The 12,057-nt window shown below is 38.9% G+C and overlaps 2 protein-coding genes across 5 annotated transcripts in view; one reads left to right on the forward strand and one right to left on the reverse strand.

The window, feature by feature from the left end:
- Positions 1-344: 344 nt before the first annotated feature.
- SNX16 (sorting nexin 16) overlaps positions 345-12,057 on the forward strand; it is a 41,938-nt gene continuing 30,225 nt past the window's right edge. Inside the window, exons 1-4 of one of the 4 annotated variants that reach the window (XM_007185114.2) lie at positions 345-499; positions 2,229-2,476; positions 2,564-2,703; positions 10,254-10,340. In XM_007185114.2, the coding sequence (XP_007185176.1) occupies positions 2,329-2,476; positions 2,564-2,703; positions 10,254-10,340 (375 nt within the window). In that variant the 5' untranslated portion in view covers positions 345-499; positions 2,229-2,328. Of the gene's footprint in view, positions 726-946; positions 1,064-2,228; positions 2,704-10,253; positions 10,341-12,057 lie in introns of those variants that run through there. The other 3 variants (XM_007185112.2, XM_007185111.3, XM_007185113.2) reach the window with 3 other exon arrangements.
- Positions 4,058-5,271, reverse strand: LOC130705544 (cytochrome c oxidase assembly protein COX11, mitochondrial-like). The gene has a single exon (XM_057532362.1). The coding sequence runs from the start codon at positions 5,269-5,271 to the stop codon at positions 4,456-4,458; it is 816 nt and encodes a 271-aa protein (XP_057388345.1). The 3' UTR covers positions 4,058-4,455.

The following is a 12,057-nucleotide window of genomic DNA, read 5'->3' on the forward strand; positions in this document are numbered from 1 at the left end:
AACTGGTGATGACTACAAGTCCCATGATGCAGAGCAGAAGCCCGGGCCAATATTGGCCGCAGTGCCTACCGGGAATTGTAGTCTTCTCATCACCTGTGGGGCAAACTAGGTACCTTAGTCTCCATTTCTCAAAAGTTAACTTACAAAAATAAAGCTATGGAAAAGAAGGTAAAATTCTTACCACAAAACTAGTTTCAACCTAGGTGCCAAAGACCCCTAGCCCCGCAACTCCTCCCTGCGCCTCTGGGGGCCGGCGCCCTTGCCGTGACGTCACTTCCTGGAGCGGCGGCTCCGCCCAGCCCCGCCCTCCACCTCGCCGGGATCCTGGGCCCTGCGGCCCGGGCGGAGGCGGGCAGAGGCAGGGAGCAGCTGTTTTCTGGAAGGGGGTCACGTGAGGCCTCTCGGTGTGGTGGGTGGAGACAGAAAGCTGCGGTTAAGTAGGGTCGGATTTAACCGTCCCAGGGAAGCGCGCCCGAGCTGGATCGCGGAGCGGGCTAAGGTAGGGACCGGGCAGCGGGCGCTCTCCTGGGCGCTCGTGCAGTGACACCTGCGCCCCCGCGGTTGGCTGGCGGCGGGCCGGCTCCCCAGGAGGGTGGGCGTACGCGGCAGGAGCTCCAGGCCAACCTCAGGCCACCGCCAACTCCGCCCGGCGTCTGGGAGGCGCTGGCTGCGCATTGGGCGGCTGAGGCAGGACCGTCTTGGGGCCCCAAGGAGCTCCGGGAGCGGTGAGTCTTGCCATCCACCGAGCCGAAGACCCTTGGCCTGATCAGACACCGACCAGACACTCCTGGGGTCGAGCTAAGCCCGGGCTTCTGCACTTTGCTCTCGCCACCGACTTCTCTCGCTTTCCGTGTTGCTCAGGCTCGGGACACTTCACCTGCCCTTGGTTTTCCAGAGTAGCCCTGAGATGTTCGTCCTCAGAGCATGTCGATGCCAAGGCAAAAGTGGAGACACTCTTAATGAGCCCAGTACGTTTTTCTGACGATTGGGTAGCGCTCACGTCTTTGCAAGGTCAATGGCTGTATTGGTCTGAGCGCCCACCGCTCCAGCCTTGCGGCCTCAGGTATTCGAATGGCTAGAGGCGGGGCGACCTTACAGGGGGTGAGGTGGTTGAGATTTCAGACTTTTATTTACTTCTTTTTGGGGAGGCCATCTGGCGGAACCGAGGAGCGGTGAATCAGCAGCTCAAGTTTCCTGAATCTTTGATGATGGGGAAGGTATCCCAGAGCCACGTGCTTGGTTAAAAATTTTATTTCAGCATCTGTCAGAGCCTGAGCGGCTTGTTTCCTACCTTTCTCACCAGTCGGGTTGCGTAGATGTAATTGGATAGGCAGACCTCTTGTTATGTGCCATTTCCCCGGTCTGTAGTTATCGCCATTTCTTAGTTTATTAGTTAACGACTTAGTGGTAAAGCTTTTTTCTTTGTATCATTACGAAATTATTCTGAGGCAAGATAAACTCATCCTTTTGACAACGGAGCTTACCGAGTATGAGTTTTGAAGATTTGTTACGTACTTGCACTTTATGGCGTAGCAGAATTAGTGATGATCTAGAAACTGAAGAATATTTAAACTTTTATTCATTTAATCTTTTTGGATATAAGTTTAATGTTCTTTGGGGTTTATTTGATTAATGTAATTTGACTAAGTTTTTTTTTAAATCCATTTGATCCTGGGTTTAATAAACCGTTGCTTTAAGAACTGTTATTATTTATCTTACAAGGTGTCTAAGCTTCTGGCTCACTATCATTACTCTGGGTAATTGTTCAGTTACGCTAATTAAATCAGAAGGAAATATGAATAATTCTTCTCCCTTTCTTTCCTTCCCTTTACCCTTCCCTCCCTGTACTGTATTTAGTAGTGTCAGGATCATAAGCAGAGAATAAAGTTTCCGGACGGTCTTTATCACTTTTCCTCTTTCCAACTCATATAGATGAGATCAGGTTACAATGGACGTTATAGAAATCCATCACGAAGAAATAAAGTGGGTAAAAAAGGATCAAGGTCAAGAAAAAGGGTGTGAATACTTCTGCTCTCCTTACCTTAAAAAGGGGAGTTGTTAGAGATGATATTTTGGGATTAAAGGAAGAGGTTTGGGGCATGTTTTCATTCCAAATAAAGTAATAGAGTGTCACGAAATTAAAATAAATGGATATGAGCATTTTGGGTTTTTTTGGATAATGCTCCCGATTAAAGACTAATCTTTCAATATGTTCTTCTCATTTTTAGGTAGTGAATTCCTAAGAAGAAAATAATGGATTGCATATTACTTGTTCTCTAATTGTTTGAACTCAGAAGTGTGCAGGTTTGTTGCAAAAGCCAAAAGAAGATGGCAACTCCTTATGTCCCAGTTCCTATGCCAATAGGGAACTCTGCTTCCAGTTTTGCAACCAACAGGAACCAAAGAAGTTCTTCTTTTGGGAGTATCTCAACAAGCTCAAACTCTTCCAAAGGCCAGTTAGAAGACTCAAATATGGGTAATTTTAAACAGACAGGTGTACCTGATCAAATGGAAAGCACTTCATCTGTCTGTAGCAGTCCCCTCATTAGGACTAAATTTACAGGTGCAGATTCTTCCATTGAGTATTCTGCTAGACCAAGAGAAAGTGAAGAACAAAATCCTGAAACAGTGAATTTGGAAGATAGACCTTCTACACCTATTATCCTGGGTTATGAGGTGATGGAAGAAAGAGCTAAATTTACTGTGAGTATTGACTTTTGCTGTACATCAGTAGAAGATGAAAAATTGATTAACCTGTGTTCTAAACTTGTGTTAAGTGATGTTAGCCTATACGTGTAATTTCTTGAACATAAAATTCAGATGGTTTATACCCCTTAAGTTGTCATGCCGTAGTGAACTTTTGCTTTACTTGAACGAATTTTCACAAACCAGTCACAGCTGTGAAACTAGCACACAAATCAGGAACAGACCATTACAACAGCCTAAAAGCCTCCCCCCATGCTCTCTGTCAGTCCATACCCACTCTCCTGATAGCCTAGATTAATTTTGCCTATTTTTGTACTTTATGTAAACGGAATTACGGAGTATGTACTCTTGGGTATGGTCTCTTCAGCATTATGTTTGTAAGATTCATCCTTGATTTTGCACGTAATTGTAGGCAGCTCATTTTTATTACTGATGCTATTCCTTTATGTGAATATACTACAATTTATCCATTCTACTGTTAAGGAGCAGCGTTTAGATAATTTCCAGTTTGGGACTCTTACAAATACTACTGCTGTGAACCTTTTAGTACTTGTCACTCAGTAAACACATGTACTCATTTCTTTTTGATAGCTCCCTAGGAGTAAAATTGCTGGATCATCTGCCCAGCTTTAGAAGATACTGATGAACAGTGTACCAGAGTGGTTGTACTAAGTTATACTCCTTTAAGTAGTGTATGAGAGTTCCAGTTACTCCACGTCTTCCCAACATGTGGTATTTTTCTGTCTTTTTCATTTTAGCTATTCTAGTGGGTAGAATGATACCACATTGTGGTTTTAATTTGCATTTAAGACTTTTTTTTTGGCCATTTGGATATTCTCTTCTGAAGTGTCTGTTCAAGACCTTTGTTCATTTTTCTTTTGGAAAGCCTTTTCCACTTTGATTTGTAGTTTTCTATGCATTTTGGGCATAAGTCCTTTTTCAGAACGTGTATTGTGACTATCATCTCTCACTCTGTGGTTTGACTTTGTTAATGGTGCATTTGATAATCAAGAGTTCTTAGTTTTAATATAGTCCAGTATATTAAATTTCTTTTTTTTTTTTTTTTTTTTTTTACTATTAAAACAGTTTAATACATCTTTTCATCTTTTTTCAGAAGAACTCTGCTGTCAGTAAATCTTCACAATCCCACTTAACATTTTCAAATTTGGAGACTTGGAACTATCACAAGAAATGCTAGAAACCTAACTTAGATATACTTATGCATTTTATTTAAATTTCATGGTACTGAAATTTCAAAGTACTTACTTAGTACTCTGAATGTAAAATAGCCCTAGATCTTAAAGGAAAAATACAGTCAAATTTGAAATCAAAATGTAGTCTTTAGGCAAGCTGTTAGGGCTTAGTGATTCCTCTTCCATTTTGAGCTTTTAAAATAGTGACTGTTCGTAATGAAAGTAGTAAACAACTATTCTAGAAATAATAATAAAACTTCATTGCTACAAGTATGAAGTGCTCATAAATTGAAAGGCGACCAGTGAATTAAGCTGAACCGTCAAGTCCATGCCAACATATTTAAGAAACAAAGCAGTTTCTTCTAATACTACTTAAACTCTAAGTATGGTTTTGAACAGTTACACATTGTAAGTTGGGTAAATTAGTTGGGAAAAAAGAACCATAAGTATGTAAAATTTAAAATAGAAGGCTTCACATTATTGTAAATATTTCTCCTCTGAGAAGATACATGATTTTTCAAAAATCACAAATTTGAAGCAGGACTTAGTTCTGACTTCAATTATAGCCTGGGACCGGCAACTTATGCCCCTCCTTTGCTTCAAAAAAAGTATAAGAAAGAGTGATGAGATCAACATTCACCATTCTTGGATCTTCAGCAAATTCAGGATCAATGTAGAAAAATACCGGCATATCTACTTCCTCTTGTGGATTAAGCCTTTGTTCTTCAAAACAGAAGCACTGTATTTTATTGAAGTACTGTCCAGCTTCAAATGGTACAACATTGTATGTAGAAATTCCAATTACTGGTTTGTCAGTAGGATTCTTAGCTTTATAAAATGCCAGTGCAGTCTCCCCTGGCACTACATATATTTCTGTTTGCTGAGGTCTAAAGTTCCACTGGAGACTTGCATGCACATCTGCATTAAAGGTGACTTTAATGATGCGATCCTTAACAGGTACCCTGTTTTCAATCTGGTCTGATGCATGACCTGCTACGGCCGATCCTCCAAGTCCAGTAGTCTGGCAGTAGAGCCGGTAAAGGGGCACGGCGGCGTAGGACGCCCCCAGCATGCCCACGGCCGCCGCGGCCACATGCGTGAGGATGGTCTTGTTCCGCCGCCGCCAATCCTCCTCCTGTGCGCGCGTGAAGGGGTTCGTGCTCTTCGGCCGCCGCGGCGGCTGCACCGCCAAGCTCGGGCGCCTCCATGTCCCGAGCCGTCTCAGCTCCCTCTCAGCACCCCCTGTCCCGCTCCTCCCCGACCTGAGACAAGACTCTACCCTCTCCGCAGCCCTGGTCGGGTTCCCAGGGTGGTTCCAGAGCCAGCCGCAGAAAGCCACACGCCTCCATCCCGTACGCCAGAACCCTCCCATCTAAATTTCTTTTATGGTTAGCACTTTTTAAAATCTGCCTCGAGCTTCCCTGGTGGCTCAGTGATTAGGAAAACGCCTGCCAATGCCGGGGACACAGGTTCGAGTCCTGGTCCGGGAAGATCCCACAATGCCGTGGAACAACTAAACCCGTGTGCCACAACTACTGAGCCTGTGCTCTAGAGCCCACGTGCCGCAACTACTGAGCCTACGAGCCTCAACTGCTGAGCCTGCGAGCCACAACTACTGAAGCCTGTGCGCCTAGAGCCCATGCTCCGCAAAAAGAAAAGCCACCGCAATGAGAAGCCCACACACTGCAACGAAGAGTAGCCCCCACTCGCCACAACTAGGGAAAGCCCACACACAGCAGCGAAGACCCAACACAGCCAAAAATAAATAAATAAATAAATTAAATAAATCTATAAAAAAAATAAAATAAAATCTGCCTCCTCTTAGGTTACAAATATGTTGTCCTATGTTTCCTTCTAAAAGCTTTATTGTTGGACCTTTCACAGTTAGATCTCTAAGCCATCTGGAATTGCTTTTTGTCCGTGGTGTGAGGTCAGGGTCAAGACATTTTTTTTCTCCCTAAAGTCAAATTTTTATTGAAAAGACAACTCTTTCACTTCTGCATTTACTCTGTTGCCTACGTCATAAGTCAGGTGACCATAAATGTATGGATCTGATTCTGTGTTCCATTTTTCCCTGCTTTACCAATTCCACACTGTCTTGATTACTAAAGCCTGATGATAGTCTTGACATCTGGTAACTTAATTACTCTAGCTTTGCTCTTCTTCGGGATTGTCTTGGCCCTTTGCATTGGGATTGTATTGAATCTATCTAGGGAGAACTGACATATTTACGGTACTAAGTCTTTGAATCTATGAACCTAACCCATTTACTTAAGTCTTTAACTTCTTTTAATAATATTTTGTAGTTTTCAGGGCAGGCGTCTTACATCTTTTGGTAAGATTTATTTCTGGGTATGGATGTCGTTTGAGGTTCTTGACATAATGTTTTCTATTTGTTCCTTGCTAGTTTATGTATTTTGGTCTCATATGTTATTATATATTTATGCATCCAGTGACCTTGCTAAATTAAATTCATTTATAAGCCTGTTCTTTCAAACTGTTAGTTTGTTCTTTCTCTTGGATTTTCTTGAAGTAATGATTTCCTATTTATTTCAACATTTCATGCTGTAAGTTTATGATAGTATGGAAGGACCGCCAAGAAAAAAAATACTGAAATAATTTATGAAGAGGCAGTCTTTAGAGTTCAAATATTGTAAGACTGATGATATGATGGGAAATCTGCATGGACCTGACTTTTCTGCAAGTGATTTTTGGAAATTATAATAAATTGGTGGCTCATTTCCTTACATTGACCTACCTTCCATATGAAGGAATGAGCATTCATTGAGGTGACATGTGTGAAAAGTTCATAGGCAAATTTAAGGCAGTGATACATAAATATAAACTCTTTCAAGACAATACAGAGGAAGAAATAATTGGCAAATATGAAATTAGTCATAGTCGTTTATTTATTAATTTGACATTTTTGGAGTACCTGTTATGTGCCAGGCCCTCTTCCAGGTAATGTTGGGACAACAACTCGACTGAGTGAATGAAAGATAGATAAGTTTTTTTTTTTTTTTTAATGCTAGTATGTCACATGGTGATAAGTGCTATAGAGAGGAATAAAAGAGGGGAAGGAAATAGAGAGTTTCTTGAAACTGGAGTTGCAATTTAAATAGTGTTGTCAGTCATGGCCTCACAGAAAAGATGTTAGCACTAAGATGTTAGCATGGGACTATCTGGGGGCAAAGCTTTCCAGACAGGTGGCATAACTGCCAAGACCCTTGTGGCTGACAGGAGAATAAGTAATGGGAAGAGATGTACGAACTGAGGTAACAGGTAAAGGCAAGCGAGTGTGACACCCAGATCAAGTAGAGTACATAGACTTTATAAGGCCTTTAGATTTTACTGATTTTACTAATTAGTAAAATTTATGAAGTAAATTTATGATTTACTAATTTTACTAATTTTACTAATGAGATGGGAATCTTGAAAATGTTTCAAAAGGAAAAGTCAGATGATCTGACTTAATTTTTTTAAAGGCTCATTCTGGCTGCTGAATTGAGATTAGATTTTTGTGGGGGAAGATTAGAGGCAGGAGGCAGTTAGGTTCCTGAAGTAATCCATGGGAGACATGATGGTGGTGTGGACCAGGTGGTGGAAGAGGTCCTAAGAAGTGATCAGATTCTGGATATATTTTGAAGGTAGAGCCTTGGGACGTGGTAGATGGAGAAATCAAAGGTGATCCCGAAGTTTTTGGTCTAAACAATGTGAAAAATAGAGTTGCCATTTAACTAGATGGAAAATTTTGAGGGGAAAATCAGGATTTGTTTTGGGAAGTGCTAGGTTTGAGATGTTTGTTAGACATCAAAGTGGAGATGCCAGGTATGTGTATGTGCATGTGAGTGTGTACACACATATATGTATTTTATATCTCTATATATTCGGTTTGTGTTTAGGGTAGAAGTCTAAGCTGGAGTTACAAGCTTGGGAGTCTTAAGTTTGTAAAATAATTTTACCTTGGTATATTTCTTTAAATTGATCTCTTAACTGAAGAAAGTATTAGGACAAACTGGCAAGATCTTGTATAGAGAGTGTCAAGCCTTTGAAAAGTGTTTAAAAACAAAAAGTGACTAGGAGGGGTGGTGAGTACGATCGGGAAAGAGTCATGAGGTGGACTTCTTTGGTAATGTTTTGTTTCTTGCTCTTGGTACTAGTTACATGGTGTGTTTACTCTGTGAAAGTTCATTAAGTTATATACTTAAGATTTTTGCACTTTTCTGTATGTATCTTATGATTAGTGTATACATCTACATTTGTTGTTTACTTAAAACAGGGAGTACATAACAAGATAGACAGTACAAAGTAGTACATACTAAGTTTCAAATAAAGCGTAGAGACAATAACTGCTATTAGAACATAGAGGAGGCAAGGATCAATACTGTCCATAAAGTTTTCATTGAAAGCACTACTTAAACAAGTAGAAAAGTAGGAGAGCTTTCTAGAAAAGATAAAATGAAAACCTCTTTGTTTTTCCTAGAGAAGCAGGAGTGTTTAGGGACCACTGTAAAGAGCGGCTTAGTTAGAAAAGGGCCCATTTTTTAAAACAGGAAAATAAAGTTGGTATGTATTATGTATAGATAAACCTAATTATCATATGAAGTTGACTTGTATCACGCATCAGTTATTCATAGTCAAAAGTTTTGAAGTCAGTTTATCCCTTTTGTTTGAATTAGTAACTCCTAAAAAGAATGTTTTCTTTGTATCCCCTTTGTGACTATTTTTACATCAGGGCTGTCTGGAGACTTTACAGGGTATCCAAATAATTTTCTTCCTCACCTTTAAATGTTATAAGGATAAATTACTTATGTTTTACTTCAAAACAAAGGGATTCATCCTAACCCTTGCTGACTCCCTTCAAAGCTGAAAAAGAAGTCTGTAAGGGAGAAAAATCAAATGGTAAGGATGATCTACAGTCCCTAAATAATGAATTGTCTCTAGATCATCCAATAGGATTATGATATGAGTCATTTGTAATTTAAAATTTCCTAGTAGCCATGTTAAGAAAAGTAAAAAGAAACTGGTGAAATTATATTTAGTAATGTATTTTGTTTAACCTAATATACTTAAAATATAATTTCAACATGTAACCAGTATATAATCATTTGAATGATGTATTTTTACATCTTTTTTCATACTAAGTCTTTGAAATCTGGTCTGTATTACACGCACAGTACATGTTAATTTGGACTAATCACATTTTGAGTGTTCTATAGCCACGTGTGGTTAGAATGCAGCTCTAGAGCTACAGTTGAAAGTTACTGCACAGCAGACTTTAAGAAAAAAAGTTACTCTTTTTTAAGAGAGTTTCACTCATTCAGTAGATAGTTACTGAGTACTTTTTTTTTTTTTAATGTATTTTTTTTTTTTTTTTTTAAATTTATGGCTGTGTTGGGTCTTCGTTTCTGTGCGAGGGCTTTCTCTAGTTGTGGCAAGCGGGGGCCACTCTTCATCGCGGTGCGCGGGCCTCTCATTATCGCGGCCTCTCTTGTTGTGGAGCACAGGCTCCAGACATGCAGGCTCAGTAGTTGTGGCTCACGGGCCTAGCCGCTCCGTGGAATGTGGGATCTTCCCAGACCAGGGCTCGAACCCGCGTCCCCTGCATTGGCAGGCAGATTCTCAACCACTGCGCCACCAGGGAAGCCCTACTGAGTACTTATTTTATATGTCATGTATATAGTTTAGCTCAAAACACTGTACCAAAAACTACCAGGAGATGTTTCTCTGAGATTCTGTTATAAATAGTACTTCCAAAATTATATTTATAAAAAATAGGATCTAGCTTTTTCTTATATGCTTTTTAAAATATTGACTTGCGTCAACCAAGTTTTCTATTCAATAGCCTAGATAATTGTACATAATTATATAAGTGTAAACTTTTATCTAATATGGGTATTTTTTACCTTGTATTTCAGCCTTGACGATTAAAACATCTAACTTATTTGAAAACTTTGCTTGGCAGTTACTGAGTTTAAAAATTAAATTGACTGTATAAGACAAGATTATTCAAAGTTTTTTCAAGTATGATTGATTCTTTTATTAATTTTAAAATATATTAGCATAAAATATATTTTGGAGGCTGATAAGTTTATTTATTATTAGTATGCAGCAAAAAAGCATTTTGCCTCAAATATGTCAGTCATGTTTCTTAAGAAAAAATCTTGCTTTTGGTACCTACATTTGATTATTTGAACATTTGATGGTCTAAATAATTTCTGATATTTTTTATATATTAATTGTTATGATCTGGGTTGTCAAATAAAAGTTTTTAAATTATTTGGTTTGAATTTTTAAATATTTTTACATAAATATATTTTAAAACTCTCTCTGTTTCTCGCTGTCTCTGCATAGGTATATAAAATACTAGTAAAGAAGAGTCAAGAAGAAAGCTGGGTAGTTTTTAGAAGATACACTGACTTCTCTAGGCTTAATGATAAAGTAAGTACTTTAATAAATCTAAAACTGACTTTTCAGTTTTGAATTATCTGTTCCTGGAGTTCTGCTGTTATATTTGTGTTTTTTCTTCCTTGTTAATTATTTGAGCGAAGTCAAGTCTTTGCTATTTCCAAACAAAATTAACTGTTTCATTTAACGTTAATAGTTCGAAGTCCTGTCTCTATGCATAACTTCCTTTTATTGGAAACAAAAAATTATTTTTAATATTAAAAATGTGAAAACCTTAAAATTGGCAACAGAGATATGTGATTATTTATATAATCTTGTGAGTTTGAAAAGATGTATATGTATGATAAGACCCCCTAAATCATGACTACAAAAGAATGAACAAGAAAGAAAAATTTAGCACATTGTGTTAGTTTTCTATTGCTGTATAACAAATTATCACAAACTGTGGCTTAAAACTTACCTGTTCATTATCTAGAGATTTGGACTGCTCAGCTGGGTTTGCTGCTTAAGATCAAACAAGGTCAAAATCAAGCTGTTGGCTTGACTGGCCTCTTACCTGGAGGTTCTGGAAAAGAATCAGCTTCCAGTATCATTCTGGTTGTTGGCAGAGTTTGGTTTCTTGTGGTTGTGAGACCAAGGTCCCTGTTTCCTTGCTAGTTGTCAGCCAAAAGTTGTTCTTGGCTCATAACGACTGTTCTTCAGCCCTTGCACATGGCCCTTCCATCTTCAAAGTCAGGAAGAGACGGTCAAGTCCTTCTTGTGCTTTGAATATCTCTGACTTTCTCTTCTGTCACCAGCCAGGAAGAAACCTTTACCCTTCTAGAGCTCATGTGATAAGATTAGGCTCACCTAGATAATTTTCCTTTCTTAAGGTCAACTGAATAGTAACCCTAATTGCATCTACAGAATCTCTTTTCTTGTGTAAAAACAAAACACAGAGGCAACACCAGGGGCAAAGGTCATAGGGCCATCTAGAATTCTACCCACTGCATGTGTGAAATAGACAAAGACGATAATAATAAACCTCAGTACATTAAGTACCCTTAAAAATAAGTACCAAAAAAAAAAAAAATAGAAAATTCAGCAAATGATATGAATGGGATAATCCACAGAAGAAATATAAATGACCAATAAGTTACTATCACAAGTACTCCAAGAAAAGAAAATTAAACAATTTTTCACCTGTCAAGTTGACAGGCTTTAAATGATATTATCCATTGTTGGAAACATGAGTCTTCCTAGAGGAAACCCTAAAGCTGAGCATAATTTTGACACAATCACATTTCTGGGATTTATCCTATATAATAAATTATGGATATGAGCAAGATTTAGCCCTAAGGATACTTATCATGATGCTTTATGTATTGTTTCCTTTGTTCATGTTTTATTTTGTTTTTAATAGTTAAAAAATTAGAACCAACCTAAATTTCCAACACTAGGGAATTCTTTGAGTTAATTGCAGTAAGAGTTCAGTAGAAAAACAGCAGCTGAGGCGTTCACAGAGCTGGTGAGAAATCAGGTGGGGCAGGTGAGGGTAATTGGTATTTAAGAAACCAAGAGAAAGAACATTTTTCCAAAAGAATCAAGTGATTTATGATACTTCTGAGAGGCCAAGTAAGCTGAACTTGGACCACAAATTATTCCCTAATTTTGACATATGTTTAGTAGAGGAAACTTCACTGGTCCTATTCTTTCCCATGTGCCACCTCCCCCACCTTCTTCCTGGACACTCAGAACTTCTCAAGTTGGT

Source organism: Balaenoptera acutorostrata, chromosome 17 (genome assembly GCF_949987535.1).
Source record: "Balaenoptera acutorostrata chromosome 17, mBalAcu1.1, whole genome shotgun sequence".
In the NCBI taxonomy this organism is placed as follows: Eukaryota; Metazoa; Chordata; class Mammalia; order Artiodactyla; family Balaenopteridae; genus Balaenoptera; species Balaenoptera acutorostrata.

Coding starts and splice junctions, on each gene's coding strand:
- LOC130705544 (XM_057532362.1), bottom strand. CDS start 5,271: ATGGGAGGGTTCTGGCGTACGGGATGGAGGCGTGTGGCTTTCTGCGGC.